The sequence below is a fragment of the Felis catus genome, chromosome B1, assembly GCF_018350175.1.
Source record: "Felis catus isolate Fca126 chromosome B1, F.catus_Fca126_mat1.0, whole genome shotgun sequence".
NCBI classification, from domain to species: Eukaryota; Metazoa; Chordata; class Mammalia; order Carnivora; family Felidae; genus Felis; species Felis catus.
Genome location: NC_058371.1, coordinates 149,587,090 through 149,609,832, shown reverse-complemented (window position 1 = coordinate 149,609,832; position 22,743 = coordinate 149,587,090). Strand labels below are relative to the sequence as shown.

Here is a 22,743-nt window from a genome sequence, read left to right as displayed (position 1 = left end):
TTAATATGCTAACGTAAGAGATGAATATCATAGACAGAATTTCTAAGATGTGTTTGACCACAGAACCCTTTTTATATAGAGTCTCTCAAGAAATTAGAGATCTAGACTTGAATCTTATATCATTTTAATGATTAGGTCCTTACTTTTTTATCTCTCTTTTATATCTATAAAAGATAAATTTGCCTATTTCATAAGAATATAGAAATTAGATGCTGCACGTGAAGGGCATAGAGAAGGGCTTGATAAAGACTGATTTTCCTGTTCAGAGAAATGATAATGGTATAGTATAATGGTTCTAATGATTTTTTTCTAGCTCAGTGATTTTTAAAGCATCACTTAAAAGATGGCTTTAGTGGCTACAAAGTTGGTTTACCATATTCCCAAATGCCCATAGGAAAAAACAGAAACTTCATAACTTGACTATATACAGAAACTATCCATATTTTTAAAAGGCAACAAATGACCTCATGTTTTAGGAAGGTCCCACTTAGAAAAGTAGTTGTTGCTAAATGCTTGGTATTTTCACTTGCTTAGCCATGAAGGCAGTGGCTGAGTCAGATTAATTCTCTGTTAGTGGTAAGGTTTCCTTATTTTATGATGAGTACCAGTCAATACCTATAGGATAAACCACTTGACAACTAACTTCAGACATGTTTTCAACAGAGAAAAATAAAACCTTAAATGTCATATTTTTAACTTGAAATTTTTTTCCATCTAAATTCTAGCTATTATTCAGAAAGGAAATAATGGCAAGTAAGGTTAAGATTAGACATAAAATGGACCTAATAGAAAACTTCACATACCACAGAAGGTGCACCTACTTACCATTAACTTGAACTGAGGAGGCATTTATTGACAAGGCTCTTGTGGTCCTTATCTTCTGATTTAAGATGCTATGGATTTTCTCTTTTATCATGGCTCTTTGCCCAGGAGAGGGGAACTGGAATATCATAATGATATCTACTTTCACACCATCTTCCTCTGGCCTACAACATACAAGAGAAAGGTATTTATTCCAAGAATACATTGGATATCATACTCTTTCCTATACTTAATGCTCCTAAATCATATCTTAATTGCTGCAAATGTCAAGGACTAATCCTCTCACATTGACATTCATCTGTATGTCACTCTCTGACCCAAGGTCATTTCATATGTTGTCTCTTCGAGTTTCCATTATGTTTTTTGTAAATTTCCCCCATTAATTTGAAGGCTTGTTATAGCAGTTGGGTAAGACTCAGATATCAGAAAATATTTTCTCAGAATCATAAAGTCTGAGAATTGGAAGAAACTTTGGTGGTCTCTTTGGCCAATCGCTCATGTATCTGATACCTAAACCACCTCTACAGCATTTGTGATAAGTGGCCCTCTAATCCCAGTACAGTAATTAAAGTGATAGGAAATTTACTTCCCTCAAGAGGCTATTTCTCTTTGGTCAGCTCTGATTTTAAGAGAGCTCTTCATTTTGAGTTGAAATATGTCTTCCTATATCTTCCATTACATTAAGCTTAGGTCTAGTTTGGGACATATATAGAACCTTAATTTTCTCTTCCACATAAAGTATTTGAAGACAACAGCATTCTTGGTTTTGAGTCTTCCCTAGATTACACATGTCCAGTTATTTGAATTTTCTTCATATGAACAAGTTCAAGTCCCTTTACCTGTAGTATTCAGTTTTTCCTCTTAAATTAGGAAAGCCAAACAATTAAAGGTCTTTAAAAAATTGAAATCTATGTATTGAACTATTATATCTCTTATTTTTACACCTAAAAAGACCCAAGCTCTGAAAAGCACTATAGGCCTTATTGTCTGAAATCTTTTGACTAAAAAAAGAGGAAATCATATTGATTTTGAGGCTTTTTATATATTGTGGTACATTTAGGCTCTAGAATGTAAAGATATAATAACCAGAATTTTATGTCCAATTGTCAAATGTATTCCCTCTTGAATCAAAAGGAAGACTCTGTTTACAAGGTGGAGTTTCTCTGGATACACACAAAAACTTACATAATGATAATGACTATAAATTCAAATGAGTTCATAAGACTGTAATAATATTGCTAGAATGGTATGGCAAATCAGAATTTGAAAATAGAGGATGTGAACTCTAGAAAATTTCAACAAATATGTGCTTTTTATCTCCTAAATATTATACAATTTATCCAATTAATATTATAAAATTCTTCTGGAGGTCACTGGCTATTTAGTAAAGGTATAAGGAACGTGGAATAAGTCTTCCAATAAGGCATTAGTCTATTGGTGATAAAAGTGATTATTTCTTAATATAAATCTCTTTGAATATATACATTTTTAAGAAGATGAGTCATACAGGTCCATAGATTTGTATTTATTATGTGTGTGTTCTGCTACATGCTTTCCAAATAACACAATTGAAACCTCTGAGCTATTTCAGCAATTGATATGAACTTCCCCCTTCTACCATAACAAACAGAAAACTTATTAAAACAGGAACATCTTTTTGTTTGGGCATGCCTCCTGTTACTGGGACTTTGTTACAAGTAAAACTTATGATCCCATTATGTAGCCAACTTGGCCTTCTTATTTTTGAAATGACATGTCTGAAAGAAAGAACTTGGTGTATGCAGTGACACGCTGCTGGGTTTTCCCAAGGCCACAGGTTCTGTTAGTCCCAGACCTTCTAATCAGCTGATGGGGTTTAAATCCTTGTTCTGTCACTTGGGGAACTTTGAATGTATCACTTAACCTCCCTGCATCTTAGTTTTTACATTTTAAAAATGGTGGCCAGCAGTATATCTCCAAACCACTGTAGAGATGGTATTCATGAGAAATCCTAGGCAACAGCCAAGCTCACAGAGGCAACAATATGTGAAGAATTCCCATCTCCTTTGCCCTATGTCCCTCCAGGCTGTGACTCCACCTTTGCCCAAATATACATACGTCAGTCTCACTACTTGGTTCTTGATATAATGCTTGTTCAAGGCCGAATCTATAAATATCTCATCCACCTGTTATTACAAGACAGAAACTCTGTGTTAATATTTTTTAGTAAGGATATCCCCCCGACTAAACGCTAAAACAATAAAAAGAAGTTTTAACATGAGTAATATTATTTAAAAGAGTGGTTCTTAACTCTCACAGTACAGCAGAACCATTGGCATTTTTTTCCTTAAAATTATAGATGCTGGAGCCCTTATCTCAGAGTCTTGGTTATAATTGATCTGGAGGGAATCTAGGCATTCATATTTTTAAAAATCTCCCCAGGTGATTCTAATGTGCTGACATAGATATCCAGAATAGAAGATATCTTCCTAAAATTATATAGAAGGTAAAGTAAAAGATATAGAGCCAAGGTGGGACATCCAGGGAAACCTTGAGAGAAAAGGTGGAGAGAACCTTGGTTGAGTACTGGATTTGAAGCCTATCCTGCCGCTCATGAACTGGGCAACCTTGTAAGTGACCGAACCCAACCTGAGCCTCAGTTTCCAAACTGAGATACTGATATACTGCTCATAGGGTTATAAAGATTAAACACACACACAAAAATGCTAAGTATATTTTGGCAATGAAGTTCTGGTGGTTCCCTAGCCCCCATCCTGGTGTTTCAGGTCTCAGATTTCTTTGTAGGTCTTTGGTGGAAAGTATAAAGAGGCATTAGGGATATGAGAGAGCCAACGATTTTTTAATTGTTTTTGATTGTGGGCCCTAGGGTAAATCAGAGAGGAATAAAGAGTAAGATGGTGTTGAAGATTTAGATTAGAGTTTTATCACTCATTTCATATCACGAAGGAAGAAGAAGATAAGCCTTATTGCACAGAATTTTAATTGCCTGATCTGACATCATGTGGCTGTGGCTTAGCACACCTGGATACTGGATTGCAATATCTCCTGGTGACCACTTGGTGGCGACAGTGTCATCTAAATTCGAGCATTCCATTTCACATTTGATGAATGTGATGAGCCAAATGTGTAAAAACAATGTCCCAAATCCCTAAGGCGCAAGAAGACCAACTCTCATTTTGAAAAAAACAAATATAAATGGAAAAATAAATGGAAATAAATGGAAAAAATAAATGGAATAAATGGAAAGCTGTTTCAGAGATCAAGGAACAAGTCAAGACTCCCTTAGCACTATCAGGCATTCCCAAGTGCTTAACTGGGAAACAAAATACTCCTAATCGCATTTAACCCTTACAATAACGGTATAGAATAAAAATTATTTTGATTCTTAGTTTATTTGAAGAGGAAGCTGACACTTGAAGACATTATATAAATTTCCCTGGCATCAGGTGGATAATAAACTGGGACTTAAGTTTAGATCTTCTGCTTGTAGTTTCATCTCTTCTTATCAATCACACAGCCTCCTTGATAAATATGATGTACATGTTGCTTCAGGTTCTTTCACAGAACCCATAACAATAAGTTATAAAATAAACGGTTGATTGAAAGTATAACATTTATCAAGCTATAATTGGTAATGTATTTATAAACCTGAAGATCAAAGGTAGTATTTAGAAAATAAAAAAAAAATGCCAGTATCCAAAATATACATTTATTTGTATTTACATAAGAAAAGCTTAAATGGACTGAGGAAATGTGCAGTTCATATGCTAGAAATAGAACTGTTTAAATTTAATTTCTTTTTTTTTTTACACAACACATAGCTAGTCTTTTACTCAGTATCTGGGGGGAGATCCAAAAGCAAAGAAAAGGTAAAAACAAAACAAAACAACAACAACAAAAACAGGGAGAGGAGTGTCAAGTAGTAAAAGGAAGAAAAGCAAATAGCAGTTGCGTATTTATAGAAGTTTGATTTGTAATTATCCTCTGAAATTCCACCCACAATTGTTCTGCTGACTGTTCATAACTTGTTGGTGAAGATATTGGATTAAGTTTTTGGCTTTAGATGACATCATTCATCTGGCCACATGCCTGCTGAGAAGAATATCTGCACCCAGCATCAATTCCATCTTTGGTTTAAGTGACTTTAGTAATCATAGAAATAAAGAAGTTTTCTTCTTTCTAATACAAATTCAAAACACTGCCCCTATAAAGCCTCTTTGATTAGCCTGGGATGAGCCCCAGGATCTTCAGGTGATCCTGGTAGCCTGAGGAAAACACTCTGAGAAATACTAGGGCATAGGGACTGGCTAAATGGGTTTCTACCAAAAAGGGATTTTCAGCAAGGGAAAATCAGGGAAAACATGAACATAAACTTTATTGCTGAGTGGATTTTACGTATGAACTAGCTTTCTTAGACCCTAAAATAATGATTAATCTTTCCTAGAAGATAAGGCTTGCCTTATAAGAAACATTCTGCCAATAATTTGGCATTCCAAATTTGTAGAAGTTTCAAAGGACGCTTTTTTTTTAACTGCGTGCCAGTTTGTTATAAATTTATTATTCACAGAAGCTAATAGAGATAGTGATTAATAAATTTATCCCACCTCCTTTCTGGGGGCATTGGCAGAGTCTGATAGTTGGGATTAGTCTCTTAATTTAACAGAGAGCCTCCCCCTTTCAGGCTAGTACCTCGTTATGCTTGATGATTTTGTAATGCTGGAAGTTGCACTGAGATTAAGTTCTAAAAGGGCAATTGAAGGTTAGTTGGGTGTTTAATAAAAGAGTGAGGGAGAGGCTGTTAACTCCAACACACAGCCTCGCCCAGCCATTCAGCTCTCATTCCGGAAAGAACCCTGTTTACACATGTCGCCAGCCTTTCACTGTCAGATGCTCCCCAACTGGGCTCCTCTCAGCAGTCTTGGTAGTTACGTAGGAGGTGTTTCCGGGTTGACACTGTAAACTTAAGATAGATATGCCACTGAAGATTGGCCAATGGAATATAAAAGCAGTTTCTTCCACTGTCACAGCAGATGAGCCCTGAGAATTAAAGGACTCACCAATGTGCCACGAAGAAAACTTCAGATCCTGTTGCTTTCTCCTAATTACAGTAAGATTAGCACACAAAGAACAGTATAAGAGATGCTTTAGAAAAACAACACTTGTTTTGCCTTACATAAGTCCTAATTGAGATTGCCTTGCTACAAGAGCTGAACTCTAAGTACAAAGAGTAAAGCACAATTCATTTGGGCCTCTGGTTACAGAGTCAGATATTCAAGGACTTCCCCTTCTGCCCATTTTCCATCCTGTCCAGTCTTCAACCATGTGTACCTGTCAGCCCTGGCCCTTGTTTCCTTTATACTTGCCCTTCTCAGGCTATTCCTTGAAACTATAGCACCCTCCCCCATTCTGCTGGCTCTGCTTTTCTGAATCATATCTCTCCTTCAATGTCTATTTCAGATAATACCTTCTTTGTGGTTATTCCTTGAAGCTTCTTTGTGGTTATTCCTTAATCTTTCCTCTTTCTGTTGTGATTTTTCTAATCCATCTTATACTTACTACTATTCCCTTAATATAGTTATTTATGCAAATATAGTATCTCCTTTATTCAACTGCAAACCCTTTATGTTAAGTGTGGTGATTGATCTTTTCTTGTTCCATACTATGTAGAAATGTAGCATGTTTTTGTTGAATGAATGCATGAAAAAAAGTGAGAATTTATCAGAAAGCCTTGCCATTACCAGGAAACTTGCAAGAGTTTTTAATGAGCTTTTCATCAGATTTAGATCAATGCTTCTGGAGAAAAAAGCAAATTGACTATGAATTACTGATGGGAAGTCTTTTGCCTTATGGACATTTTCAGGTAATTTCATTGCTTGTGGAAAGCCCCTCCCAGGTGAGACTACAATAGATATTATAGTAGGAATAGTCATCACTGTTGTGGATCACCTATGCAGCAAGCACAAAGTCCACTGTATTTATGAGCTCCTTTGCTTTTTTCCTCAACCCTCTGAGGTGAATACTATTATTATCTGCATTACAGAGATGAGGAAGTGACCTGCCCAAGGGGAAGAAGTAATGAGCCAGTTGACCTTGGGATGAGCACACAAGTGTGTTTTTAGTAAAAGCCTCTATTGGGGCATTTGGGCAGCTCAGTCAATTAAGCATCTAACTTTGGCTGAGGTCATGATCTTGTGGTTCGTGGGTTGAAGCCCCTTTTTGGGGTGTGTGCTAACAATGTGGAGCCTGCTTGGGATTCTCTCTCTCCCTTTCTCTCTCTCTGCTGTCCCGCCACTTGCACACGCTCTCTTTCTCTCTCTCAAACTAAATAAGTAAACTTAAAATAAATAAATAAATAAATAAATAAATAAATAAATAAAACTCCTACTCACTGATGTGTAGCAGACAGCATGTAAGAGATCAAGAAACTGTTATATCCCTTTCCAAAGGCAGTCTGTTTTCTTTGTCCTTTAAAATTAGGACTATAATCTTTATAGTTCTTATTGCAATTTTAAAAGTTCTATCTATTTAAAACTCTAGATCTTTGGTACAACCCAAGAATCAAAAAGTCAGCTATGAATAATTTTTCTAAACCTATGTATGGCATGGCCAACCTGAGCAGTGATGGTATCTACAGGATTCTGAAGCTTTGGTGGCTTTCTGGGTATCACGTCACTTTGTGTTCACAAAAATCCTTAAAAAAAAAAAAACAAAACCTCCCACAGCTGTGAACCCAGTGCTGTGTCTATTAGAGATGGCAGTTGGATCCTGTGTAATAAGGGTGTGTGACTGGAGTACTATGGACATATGATTACTCTAAACCATGAGGTAATAGTATCAGCAAATGGATTGTGACATTATAGGATATTATCAAAGTTATTTATTTGACTATACTGGTCCTTCCTCAGTGTTTCCTTGTAGAATGTGAGAAAGAAACAGATGGACATCTCTGACTGTTTAATCACACATAGTAAGTAGCAATATATTGGATAACCTTATCCCAAATTGGTTTGTATTCCTGAGATTGAGAGGCAAAGTAAGTTCAAGAAATTAAAATGTTTGCAGTGAAGGGTGATAAAGGATAAATTATTAACTTTCAGTATACCACAAAAGCTTAGATCTCTGAATTACCATTTTAGAAGAGGAAAATATGTAATTTGTGTGTATTTAAAGTTGCACTAAAGATAGTTAAACCAGATGCCTGAGGCAAGGAAAGGTCATTTCTTTAGAAGGTTCCTGTCCTCTCCAGGTGTGTTGTCTTTGAAATCTCTAAATTTGATTAATCTGTGAGAAAGAGAGGGTATGAATCATTACTCTTAGACTCTTGTACAGTTCCTGAATGATGAGCCATCATCTAAATAGATTATCCAGTAGAGTGAAGACTGTGCTATATTCATAACTTTATCAGGAAGTTTTGAGATGGTTCATATTGCTTCCTTTCTCAAAAAAACTTCTCTCAGAAAACAACCATCCACATTTTCCCTCCAGTCATAGATTATTTATGCTAAATAAATATATGCTGATATTTCCATCCACCTCCTTCCCATATTATAGTTGTTTTTCTGTTGTCTTCCTCCTCAAAAACTGGTACAAACAAGAAACCATAAGCCAAAACTAGTAACAAGAGACAAAGAATGTCATTATATAATGATAAAGGAGTCAATTCATCAAGAAGATAGAACCATTATAAATATTGTACCTAACATCAGAGTACTTAAATAAATTTAGCAAAAACTGACAGATCTGAAGAGAGAAATAGACAATAATACAATAATAATAGAGGACTTTAATATCCCATTTTTAGCAGTGGATAGATCATCCAGACAGAAAATCAACAAGTAACCCTTGGACCTAACGATTTTTTACATCAAATGGACTTAACAGACATATAAACAACAATCCACCCAACAAGAGAATACACATTCTTCTCAAGCACACACAGAACATTCTTTAGGGTAGATCATCATAGGATACAAAACAAGTCTTAGCAAATATTTAAGAAGATTGAAATCATACTATCTTCTGTGACCACAATGGTATGAAACTAGAAGTTAAGAACTGAGGAAAGCTAGAAAATTCACAAATATGTGGAAATTAAGCAATGCACTTCTCAACAACCAATGAGTTAGAGGAGAAATCAAAAGAAAAATAAAAAAAAATATCTTGAAGCAAGTGAAAATGCAAACGCATACCAAAACTATGGGATGCTGCAAAAGAGCTCTAAGATAGAAGTCCATAGTGATGAATGCCTACATTAAGAAAAAAAGATGTTAAATAAACAATCTAACTGCACACCTCAAGCAACTAGAAAAAGAAGGAAAAACTATTGTTCACCTGAAACTAATATACCACTATGTTAACTCAACTGGAATTAAAACTTAAAGAAAGAAGTAGAAGAAAAAACTAGCATTAGCAGAAGGAAGGAAATAACGAAGATCAGAGTGGAAATAAATGAGATAGAGACTAAAAGACAATAGAAAAGATTAAAAAAAACCTAAGAGTTGTTTTTTTGAAAAGTTAAAGAAAATTGACAAAACCTTTGGCAAACTAAGGAAAAAAAAAGTGAAGACTCAAATAAAATCAGAAAATGAAAGAATATTACAACTGATGCTACAAAAATACAGAAGATCATAAGGGATGACTGTGAAAATTTATATACTAACAAATTGGATAACCTGGAATAAATGGATAAATTCTTGGAAATATACAACCTACCAAGACTAAATCATGTAGAAATTAAAAATGTGAATACATCAATAAGGAGTAAGGAGGTTGAATCAGTAATCAAAACCCTTCAATACAGAAAAACCCGGGACCATATGGTTTCACTAATGAATTCTACGAAACATTTAAAAAAGAAATAACACCAATTCTACCCAAAATCTTCCAAAAAATTGAAGAGGAATGACCACTCCCACATTCATTTTACAAGGTAAACATTATCCTCATACCAAAGCCAGATAAAGACACTATAAGAAAACTACAGGCTACCTCTGGAAAACAGTATGGAGGTTCCTCAAAAAACTAAAAATAGAACTACCCTACTACCTAGCAATTGCACTACTAGGCATTTATCCATGGGATATAGGTGTGCTGTTTTGAAGGGACACATGCACCCCAGTGTTTATAGCAGCACTATCAACAATAGCCAAAGTATGGAAAGAGCCCAAATGTCCATCGATGGATGAATGGATAAAGAAGATGTGGTATATATATATATATATATATATATATATATATATATATATATACATACACACACACATGCACACACACACAATGGAGTATTACTTGGCAATCAAAAAGAATGAAATCTTACCATTTGTAACTACGTGGATGGAATTGGAGGGTATTATGCTAAGTGAAGTTAGTCAGAGAAAGACACAAATCATATGAATTCACTCCTATGAGGACTTTAAGAGACAAAACAGATGAACATAAGGGAAGGGAAATAAAAATAATATAAAAACAGGGAGGGGGACAAAACAGAAGAGACTCATAAATATGGAGAACAAACTGAGGGTTACTGGAGGGGTTGTGGGAGGGGATAGGCTAAATGGGTGGGGGCACTAAGGAATCTACTCCTGAAATCATTGTTGCACTATATGCTAACTAATTTGGATATAAATTTTAAAAAATAAATTAAAAAAATTAAAAAAAAACAACTATAGGCTAAAATCTCTGATGAACATAGATGCAAAAATTCTCAACAAAATTAGTGAATCAAATTCAGCAACATATTAAAAGGATCACACACTATGATCAAGCAGTATATATTCCTGATGTGTAAGGATGCTTCAACATACACAAATCAATAAATGTAATACACACATTAATAGAATGATCACATGATAAAGATCACATGATTATCTCAATAGATGCAGAAAGATCATTTGACAAATGAAACACCCTTTCATGATAAAAACGTTCAGCAAGTTGTAAATGGAAAGAACATACCTCAGTATAATAAAGGCCATCTATGGCAAGTCCACAGATTATACAATATACCTCAGGGAAATGTTGAAATCTTCCTAAGATCAGGCACAAGATATCTAGGATGCCCACTCTCACCACTCCTATTCAACATGGTAGTGAAGTTCTAGCCAAAGCAATCAAGCAGGAAAAAGAAATAAAAGGTATCTAAATCAAAAAGGAATAAATTGCCTTTATTTGCAGATATATGATTTTATATAGAGAAAATCCTAAAAATTCCCACAAAAAAGCAGATAAGTAATCAATGAATTCAGTAAAGTTGCAAGATACAAAATCATACAGAAAATGGCTGCATTTCTATATATTAACAATGAAATATCTGAAAAAGAAAGTAAATAATCCCATTCACAGTAGCATCAAAAATTATAAAATACTTAGGAATAAATTTAACCAAGGAAGTGAAAACTGTAACACTTTGATGCAGGAAATCAAAGAAGACAAAAATAAATGAAAGATATTCCATGTTCATGGATTGGAAAAATTAATGTTGTTAAAATGCGTATACTACCCAAAGCATCTATAGAACAATGCAATCTCTATTAAAATTCTAGTGGCATTTCTCACAGAAATAGAAAAAAATCCTAAAATTTGTATGGAGCCACAAAAGACCCTGAGTAGCCAAATAGTCTTGAGAAAGAAGAACAAAGCCACTTCTTGATTTCACTTCCTGATTTCAAAGTCTAATACAAAGTTATAATAATCAAAACAGCATGGTATTGACATAAAAAGGCACATGGAACAATGGAAAGGAATCAAGAGCCCAGAAATAAATGCTCACATATATGACCAGCTTATATTTAATAAGGCAGCCAAGAATACTCAATGGAGAAAGGATAATCTCTTCAATACATAGTGTTGGAAAACTGGATAACCACATGCAGAAGAATGAAATAGGGCCCCTTTACTCCTTCTCAAAAATAATTCAAAATTAAAGATTAAACTGAAAATAATTAAATTAAAAATTCATTCAAAATTAAAGATTAAAGATTTAAACATGAGGCCTGAAACCGTAAAACTTCTAGAAGAAAATAGAGCAAAATGTTTCTTGACATTGGTTGGGGCAACAATTATTTGAATATGATTCCAAAAGCATAAGCAACAAAAGCAAAAATTGCTAAGTGGAACTCCATCAAACTATAAAGCTTCTGCACATCAAAGGAAGTCATCAACAAAATGAAAAGGCAACCTGTGGAATGGGAGAAAATATTTGCAAATCATACATCTGATAAAGGGTTAATATCCAAAGTATATAAAGAACTTATACAACTAAAAAAAAATCTGATTAAAAATGGGTATAAGATCTGTATAGACATTTCTCCACAGAAGACATAGCAAAATAGTCAACAGGTACATGAATAGGGGCTTAACATCACTAATAATCAGGGAATGCAAATTAAAACCCAATGAAATATCATCTCACACCTTTTGGAATGGCTATCATCAAAAAGACAAGAGATAACAAGTGTTGGAGAGGATGCAACTCTTTTGAAGAATGTGCACTCTTTTGAAGAATGTAAATTGGTACAACCACTATCATAAATAGTATAGAGGTTTCTCAAAAAATTAAAAGTAGGACTATAATATGCCCCAGTAATCATACTTCTCGGTATATATCCAAAGGAAATGAAAGCAAGCATACAGAAGAGATATTTGTACTCCCATGTTCATTGCATCATTATTCACAGTAGTTAAGATATGTAAACAACCTAAGTGCCTGTCAATTGATAAATGGATAAAGAAGATGTAATGTTGTGTGTGTGTGTGTGTGTGTGTGTGTGTGTATGTATGTATATACGTATGTATATATATATATATACACACACACAATCACACAATACAACAATATGTCATATATATATATATATATATATATATATATATGTATATATACATATGGAATATTATTCAACCATGAGAAAGAAGGAAATCCTGCTATTTAGGACAACATGAATGGACCTTGAGGGCATCATGCTAAGTGAAATAAATCAAAGACAAATACTGTATGATATCACTTATATGTGGAGTCTAAAAAGATGAATTCATAGAAACAGAATAGAATGGTGGTTACCAAGACTGAGGGGGAGGGGTGGGAGAAGCAGGGAGATGTTGATCAAAGGGTACAAACTTCCAATTATAAGATGAATACGTTCTAGGGATGTAATGTACAGCACGGTGATTATAGATAATAATACTGAATGCTGCTTGAATGTTGCTAACAGTATAAGATCTGAAATGTTCTCACCACAAAAAAATAGTAATTATGTGACATGATGGAAGTGTTACAGTGATAATAATTTTGCAATACATCAAATCAACATGCTTTACACTGTAAACTGACACAATGTTATCTGTAAATTGTGTTTCAATAAAGCTGGACCAAAAACTGAACAGGAAAGTGAGGATACTATGGAGGAGGACACACTTTTATAACAAGTAAACCCAATGTGTTGCTTAAATTACCTAGCACAGCATATGGGATTTATAATCTTTATAAATTTAAATATTAAATGGGAGAAGAATTGACACAGAGTTGAGCTTCCTATATTAGCTGAGTTTCTTCCTGACAAGTTGAACAATTTAGTGGAAAGAGCACATATTCAAATTACCTATATGGCTTCAAATCTCCCCTCTGTCATTTACTGGCTATGGACCTTAACTTCAGAGGTTTAGTTCCCTTATCCTTAAAGTGTGGATAATAATGCCTCCTTTGCAGTGTTACATTGCAGATTAGACATGAAATATACAACAATTATCTTTTTCTTCCAGGATTCAAATTAAGGTAGAGGTGTTACGCATCTTCCTCTTTTAAACATGCCTAATCTTTAATTTCAAAATAAATGTAGGTCTGTGTTCTCAGGAAAGGACTTGGCCATACTCTCCATTCAATTTTTCTAACCTCTGAACATGAAGTTTCTTGATAATGTCTGCTTAGTTTTTTCTTAAATCTTCCAAATCCAATATCTTCTCTCCAGGCATAGGGCCACAATCCTACACCAAGCATGGAGCATCTTTTACTTCTTTTACCTTCTGCAAATCCAAACTTTGGGACTAATACTTTTGCTAAGTTTAAATTTATCTCGACTAATTTTTCTCAGTAGAAGCACTTCCTGCTTCAGTGTTGATCAGAGCCCAATCTCTCACTTTTGTTTTCTAATTCCTTTAGAGTGTTTCTAACTAGTTTATCTCTGCATCTCTTTCTGTTTCCAAGCTCCTTTTTTTTCTACAGTTCTAGAGACATAGCATTAAGGATATTTGGAGGATCATTTTAAGCCCTTTTCTGGTGTCCCTGAGTGCTCCTTGGGCACAGGGGGAGTGTTTTTTTATGGGGAGACATCCCTAAGAAAATTCCCAACTGTTCGCATTTTTAATGAGACGATGGTCACTGGCCTATGTTGACAGTGTAATTGAAATAGACTATCTGAGGGTTGATGGGGGGTGGGAGGGAGGAGAGGGTGGGTGATGGGTTTTGAGGAGGGCACCTTTTGGGATGAGCACTGGGTGTTGTATGGAAACCAATTTGTCAATAAATTTCATATAAAAAAAATAGACTAATGTACCGGGGATAATTACTTGATTTCTGGAATTTTGTGCATAGTAGGTGGGAAATAAAGTCACACAGATTATTCTTATGGATGACAGAAGTTTATTAAGAATATGTAATCATTTACTAGCTACATTTGCTAGCTCTATGATCTTGAGTAAATTAACTTTTCTGTACCTTGATTTTCTCATCTGTAAAATTGTGATAGTAATTGTAGTTACCTCATAAAGTTTTTTTGAGGATTAACTAAAATACATGTAAGGTGCTTTAGCGTAGTGCTTGGCACTCAGTACATGCTAGCTATTGTTATGGAATTACAAGGTTATGACTTTCACATCTGTAATGACCCTGTAATTTAAAAGTATTTCTTGATATTTCTGAAATATGTTTCTTCAAATGAAGTACTACATCAGACAGTGATCCTACCCGAACTTATAATAATGAAGAAAGTGACCTACCTACCTATTTGGGAGTGTCATGAATTACAGGTGTCTGGTTACTGAAGTCTTTTTAGCAGTATCTGAGCATGAGCTCATTTACTTTTGCATCTCCATTTGCATTCAAATCAGTAAATCCCAAATTATGAGGAAGAGCAGGACCTGCAACCTGTCTTTCTTGGCTGTCTAATTAGCACCCATATAGGGCAGAGAGAAGAATCTGGTTTCATTCATTGGGATTCAGCAACAATAAACAGGAGTGGCAGGATGAGGCATGAACCATTCACATACTTCTTCTGAAGGTAACTGGGTGGTGAGTGGAGGAAAAAGGACACTTGTTTCATTTAAACAAGGCTTAATAATACAAAGCCTTTCCTGACCATGGGAAACCTAGCTGAATTTCCTTTTCTTTGAAGTTCTTCTGCCCTTATGGTCCTCAGCATACAATTTAGTCCTTAATTATGTCATGGTGTTCAGTTTCATGCTCATTACTCTCATATCTCCAAAGAGATATGAAGCAGTTTGAGGAGATAGATCATGTTTCCTTTTCTGCAAGATTCAGGTGTGAAGAAATGTAAAGAGCTGAACAACCATGCCATTGGGAGGAAAGATTGTTTAGTTAAATTGGGAAAACTTATTTGGAGAATACAACCTGGGTTCCTACCTAACATCACACACAAAGGTGGACTTTAGATACATTGAAGGCTTAATATAAAAGGTAAAATTTTGAACTTAATAGAAGAAAATAAAGTAAAATATTTTTATGACTTGAAAGAGGGAATATCTTCTTAAAAAAACTTTAAAAACACAAACATAAGACAAAATTGATGAAGATCATCATTTCAAAATTAGGGATTTCTATTTCATGAAGGACAACATGGTCCAAATTAATAGAAGATAGAATGGATGATTATAATTTCCTCAACCAGCAAACTGTTCATATCTAGAAAATATAAGGAACTTCTAGAAAATAACACTAATAAAACAAAATGACTCTAACAGAAAAACAGGTAAAGGATAGGTACAAAGCAATTTATAAAAATGAAAACTCGATAAAGGATAGGTACAAGCAATTTATAAAAATGAAAACTCGAAAGGCTAACAAGCATATTTAATAATGCACAAACTCAGTAATTAGAAAAATGTAAATTAAATCACAAAAATACATAACTTATTGCCTATTAGGCTGGCAGAAGTCAGCAAGCCAAATAATACCAAGTGTTGGCAAAGATGTGGGGACATAGGAATCCTTATGCACTGCAGATGGGCGTGTACACTGGGTCAGCCATTCTGAAGAGCAATCCACACTAATTAGTTAAATTAAGTGGGTACACACCCAGTGACCCAGTAATTCTGCTCACAGAAGAACTTGCACAGGTCTATAGGGGACAAGTAGGAGGCTATTTAGTGCAGCATTTCTTGGGATGATAGGTAGGAGGTAAAATATGGCAAAACACACTATAAACCATTTTGTAGTAGCCAATAGCAGTGAATTATGTGTACATTTAGCAACATGGACAGAGCTTTAAAAAAAGTTCTGAGTAAAAAGTCATGAAACAAAAAGTGATGCCATGGACTGAATATTTGTTTCCTGCCCCCAAATTCATGTTGAAATGCTAACCCTCAATGTAATGGTGTTAGGAAGTGGGGCCTTTGAGAAGTGATTAGGTCATGAGTGGGGTTGGTGGTGCCCTTATAATGAGACCCAGAGAGCTTTTTAGGTCTGTTCTCCACTATGTGGGTATACACTGAGAAGTCTGCAGTCTGCAACCTGAGAGAGGGTCCTTATCAGAATCTGACCTGGCTGTTCCCTGATCTCAGACCTCCAGCCTCCAGAACTTTGAGAAATCAATATCTGATATTACAAGCCACTCAGTATCTGGTAGTTTGATGTAGTAGCCCAAAATGACTAAGATGAATGATTTATAACACAAAGAATAAATTAAAAGCATGTGCACACAAAACAACAAAATACATTTTTACAGGAATGAATACAAACAAAACAATACATGTGGCACAAAGAAGGGTTGCCTGCTGAGGGAGGTGAATGGGAGTACGTTTTGTGAAAAAATGAGAGTAATAAATAATGACAGCCAGCGAAGGGCCTTGCATGTGCTCATGATTGTAATCTGTCATTACCTATCTCAGTCTTTGCATGTGAAGCTCCTTCACTCTGAGAAATACATGATTTATTGATATTTAAAAGTCCACTTTCAAACACAGTATTACTATCATAAATGCACTCTGCATTTGTTCACTTCCATTTATGGATTTTTATTATTTTATTTATATTTATTTATTTATTTATTTATTTATTTATTTATTTATTTATTTATTTATTTTGAGAGAGAGAGAGAGAGAGAGCAAGGAAGAGAGAGGGGCAGAGGGAGAAAGAGAGAAAATCTTAAGTAGGCTCCAGGCTCAGTGCAGAGCCCAACATGCAGCTTGATACCATGACCTTGGGACCATGACTTGAGCTGAAATCAACAGTTAGACCCTTAACCAACTGAGCCACCTAGATGCCCCAATTCTCTTACCTTTAGATAAGGTGGTTGAGTCACAAAGGGTGGTTTATCAGAATCACTGTTTATCAGGATGGAGATTTCCTTGTTCCCCCGTCCCTGCCAACCCATCCCATTAGACACTGATTCAGTGGGTCTGGAATGGGGCCTAGGAATTTTCAAGGTGATTTAATGCAAGTGGTCTGAAAATAGTCTTTTGAGAAATATTCAGGGAAATGATCCACAAATCTCTTCCTTCAACATTGTTTTAAAACAGAAAGAATACATCTGACTTACCAAATTCTCACTCATCTCCTTTAAGTCCTTAAGGTTGTATGTGTTGTTTTGTCTAGAATTTCTATTGACTTGTAGATCTGAAATTTTAAATGTTCCATGATAATACTCCGTTTTCTGTCCTGTGATAAAAAGGAACAGTAGGAAATTACATGATTAGATTTCAGGATCTAAGGCACAGATATAATGGCGTTAGTATAGAGTCTTGAATTATTATTGAGACTTTTTTTCTAATTTACTTTCTTAATAAATATAATGAAGATAATAATTTTTATGTTAATAATAACTGGAATTTATTGAGCGTCTACTATATTGCCAAACACTGTTCTGGGCACTTTACATGTATTAATTCATTTGGTTCTCACTCTAGCTCCCTGAGATTGGTGTCACCTCCATTTCACAGGTGAAGAAAGTGTGGCACAGAGGTGTTAAGTAACTTGCTCTATGCGATATAACTAGTGAGTTGGCCTGAGTTTAAACCTAGAGAGACTAGCTCTAAAGCTGAAACATTTAATTCCTATATTAGGTCTTGCTGAGGTAAAATGTATACCACCTTATACTCTGCTAGAAGTAGATGTATATGAACATCCTTGTGAATTTTGATTTATAATGGGAGAGCCAGGCAAAGTAAGAAAGACAGGAAAAGAAAGGGAACAAACTGTCAGAGGTGGGAGATAAGAACAGTGTGTAAGTGGGGTGAATCAGTCAGATCTCTGCTTGGCTGCTGGGAAAGATAAGGAAACAGAGCAGTGGGGCTCCTAAGAAATCTAGTAATCTTAGGAGTCTGGCCTTCTGGGGGTGGGGGGCAAGAAATTTACGAAGAGTTAATTTTTTTTTACATTTATTTATTTTTGAGAGACAGAGACTGAGCGTGAGCAGGGGAGGGGCAGAGGGAGAAGGAGACAGAATCTGAAGCAGGCTCCAGGCTCTGAGCTGTTAGCACACAGCCCAAGGCAGGGCTCAAACCCATGAACCATGAGATTGCGACCTGAGCTGAAGTCGATGCTTAACTGACTAAGCCACCCAGGCGCCCCTACAAAGAGTTGAAAATAGAAAAACGGACCAGCCACAGAATAGCATCTCTCCTTAGGGAGCCTGGCCTAGGAAGGACACAGTGGGCACAATGGGTTTCCCAGCTATGGACCTAGGAAAGAGAGAGGGATCTCAGAATGGTACATCTTCTAGGTGGTATGTTTCTGGGCTCTGTAGTGCTTTTTTTTTGGTCCCCCTGATACTCATCTGCACAATCCATATCATTATCAAACATTATACTCCTAGTAAAGGGGCTCGTAGGCAGTCAAATGAAATGACCTGAGAATCTTTTGCCATTAGCATAAACTACAGGCAGGGTTGTTACAAAAAGCCCAGAAGTGTGTTCTTAAAACCTTTAATGATTGTGATAGAGTCTTCACCAGCCCCCGACCCAAGTCTGAGGAAGATGACAATAGGTAAGGCCATTCAAGTAAGAAGCCTGAGGTAGTTGTTTTATCAAACACATCTGTGTGAGTGACCCTGTGGAGATTTGTCAACAAATGTTAATGCTTTGCAGTCTGTGCAGAGAAAGATGTAATTTAAAAAGAATTCTGAAATGCATTATTTGTGTGATTATAAGTATATCAGGCAATTAAAAAATACGTGAATATCATTTAGGAAAGGATAAAATTTTCTCTAAAAATAAGTAACAATATTTGTCATATTTATAGTTTACCAATTATTTCAAAATTCATTATTTTGTTGGACATGTGTTTTTCTTTCGCCCTTGAAATGTTGGTGGACATAATGATGAGTAAATGAGTCAGTTTTAATAGCTAATATAATAACTAATTTATCATAGTTTTTCACTTGAATGGTTAGAGTTGTTTATTATGATTACCAGTAGATTTAAGTTGCTACTTTTTTTAGTTTTTAAATCTTTTTTAGAGTGAGAGAAAGTGTGTGAGTGGGGGATAGGGGCAGAAAGAGAGGGAGAATCTTTTTTAAAAATTTTTTTAAGTATTTGTTTTTGAGAGAGAGAGAGAGAGAGAGAGAGACGGAGCATAAACAGGGGAGTGGCAGAGAGAGAGGGAGACACAGAATCCAAAACAGTCTCCAGGCTCTGTGAGCTGTCAGCACAGAGCCTGATGCAGGGCTCTAATCCATGAACTGTGAGATCATGACTTGAGCTAAAGTCAGACACATAACCGACTGAGTCACCCAGCGGCCCCAAGAGGGGAGAATCTTAAGCAGGCTCCACGCTCAGCACAGAGCTCAACGTGGGGTTTGATCCCATGACCCTGAGAAATCAGGAGTCAGCTGCTCAACCTACTGAGCCACCCAGGCGCCTCTTTCAGTTACCATTTTTGATCTTTTGTGTAGTCTTAAAAGAATATTAGCTTGTGAGCTCCAAGGAGATAGGAAACTGGTCTGCTTTATATAATGTTGTACCTTGAGTCATCCAGAAAAGTACTCATATACAATAGGCATTCAATAATTATTTTTATAAAATGACTGAAAAAAATTAAATTCTAAATGCTGGTAAAAGCACAAAAATACTTTTAGATAAAATTACATTTACATATATACAAATGAAAGTTTGCAGAAAAATGAAATCAAGCTGAGTGAAATTCACAATCTTTACCTACCAGAGACTAACAAGTGGGCCAGAATACCAATGGTCACTGCCACCACTGTCAGTAATAATAACACAATGAGAAGGGCAATCATCCATGGTTTCAAACTTCTGCTCTGGGTGCCAAATCCTACTGTTCTGTAAAAAGGAAAACTCAGCAGGTTACTCTTACACTGTAACAGTTACAAGCTTTCTGGTTCTCCTTTGGACAACAGCAAGTTTCTTTGGTCTACCTTTTCCAGCAAGAATACATTTGTCTTGGATATGCATCAAGGTTATCTTGGGGTGAAGGGACATATTAAGAAGATCAGGATCTGGGAATGTACAATATTACTCGTGGTTTCTATTTCTAGAGGCACTGGCTCTCTGTGCTGTCAGTCCACATCTCTTATCAACAATAGTGCTAATGACATTGTGTCAAGTATTTGTTTGCATGTATATTAATCTAAATTTAATTGTGAACTCCTCAATGAGCTAGACTGGTATTGTTCATCTTTTTATCATTAAGATTTAATAAGGTGCCTGGTAAAGAGTAGGAATTTTACAAATGTGTAAGAGGAAGATATTATGCCAGCTTTATATATGAAATAACAGAGGCTGAGAGAGAGGACACTTGATTAGAGTCAAACGGTTTAAAAAGGTCCTGGTCTTCTAACTCATTTTGTAGTCTCTTTCTCTACAACTTGCCATTATAATCAACTTTATTTACCTCTTTCATTAGAATTTAGCTTTGGGTGGGTGTGTGTTGCTAAACCAACCTCTTTGGGGACAGAAGGTATTTTTCCTTTACAAGATTTAGTCCAATGCTTTGCACTGAGTGTAATTTTATTTTTTATATTATTTATTTCATTAATTTTTTTAAGTTTATTTATTTATTTTGAGATATACAGAGAGTGTGAGTGAGAGAGAGAAAGAGCAAATCCCAAGCAGGCTCCACACTATCAGCATAGAGCCTGATGTGAAGCTCAATTTCACAAACAATGAGTCATGGCCTGAACTGAAATTAAAAGTCAGATGCTTAACTGACAGAGTCACCCAGGCGCCCCTGCACTGAGTGTAATTTTAATAAATATTGGTTGATTTACAAGAAATTTTTCTTTTGAATATAGACATATTTTATATGTAAATGAAAGCATAAAAGATACAAGTCATATGGACCTAAATAATTAAGAAGATAATAGCTTTGGCATAAGCAATACATTTACCCAATAAACCTAGTGGAGCTTGAGAGGCTTGAATTCTGTTGGGTATAGAAAATATTGACAATGTATGCATTGGCTGATTAAAAAGAATCTGGACAGCTGGCTGTGGAGAGGCAGTGTGTCTTCCAATGGACAAGAATTAAGGTGCCAGAATATAACAACAAACAGAAGCTCTGTGGAGTGTAACATTATTTAGCCTCTTGAATGATTTAAAACCTAAATTCAGGGGTGTCTGAGTGGCTCAGTGGGTTAGGCGACCAACTTCAGCTCAGGTCACGATCTCGTGGTTTGAGAGTTCAAGCCCCGTGTCGGGCTCTGTGCTGACAGCTCAGAGCCTGGAGCCTCCATTGGATTCTGTGTCTCCCTCTCTCTCTGTCCCTCCCCTGTTCACGCTCTGTTTCTCTCTGTCTCTCAATAACAAATAAACATAAAAATTTTTTTTAAATAAAACCTAAATTCAGAAGTTAAGGATAACTTAGAAACTATTTGGTAGAATGTAACACATTTTCCAGGTGAGAAAACTGACGCCCAGAGATGATTAAACGACCTCTGATGTAACAGAACTAGTGGTCATCTCAGACTCACGCCTTCTAACTCCTAGGGCACCATTGTTTTTCCCGCAGTGCCACACTTCCACTCCATTGAGTGCATTCTCTTAAATTGATTTATTATTTATATATTCATCTATTCACTCATTCATTCATTCTTCATTTATTTGACCATTCATTTTCTCAGAGAATCTTAGTATGTTTCCAAGACCTTCAAAATCAATAAGAGAACCAAAGAAGGAAGGCTAGAACTCAAGGAGACTTAAGGGCTTTCGAATCTGTCTTCTCATCAGAGTTTCTCTGAATAGGGCAAATGGAGAAAGTAGATGACAGGAAGATCACATCACTGTTACAGACTGAATGGTAGGACTCTTAGCAGAGGAGTTGTTCAACAACCAATAGCCCACTGCTTCAAGTGCCGTGGCAGTCATATCTACAAATCCCATACAAGGAGCTGTGAACATCTGGGCAGGGGGAATGGCAACCAACAAATAGGTGTGTTAGGTTCTCCGTTTGTGAGAACCTCTGGGGAATAACAGGTGTACAATGCCACATTACAAAAGCTTCAGGAGCCATAGTCTAAATCTGCAGCTATTTAATCCTGTATGAATAAACTGTCAACTCAGTATCAACTTTTATGAATAATATGATAATATGAAGAGATGCATGAAAGCCAATATGCATCATTGACTTTCCATTCTGGAGAGGTCCTGCTAGTGATTTGCATAATATCACTTCAGATTTGGAGAAAAATAGGCTCAGTAAAGCCTTGGGAATCTAGCCTGATTGTAAGTAGAGAT

The 22,743-nt window shown here is 35.8% G+C and overlaps 1 protein-coding gene across 1 annotated transcript in view; it reads right to left on the bottom strand.

Annotated features, from left to right (window-relative positions):
• TMPRSS11A (transmembrane serine protease 11A) overlaps positions 1–22,743 on the bottom strand; it is a 52,924-nt gene that overhangs the window by 18,608 nt on the left and 11,573 nt on the right. The window contains exons 2-5 of the mRNA XM_019829427.3: positions 20,207–20,331; positions 17,589–17,707; positions 2,920–2,987; positions 826–986 (exon numbers count right to left, since the gene is read on the bottom strand). Of these exons, the coding sequence (XP_019684986.1) occupies positions 826–986; positions 2,920–2,987; positions 17,589–17,707; positions 20,207–20,331 (473 nt within the window). The remainder of the gene's footprint in view (positions 1–825; positions 987–2,919; positions 2,988–17,588; positions 17,708–20,206; positions 20,332–22,743) is intronic.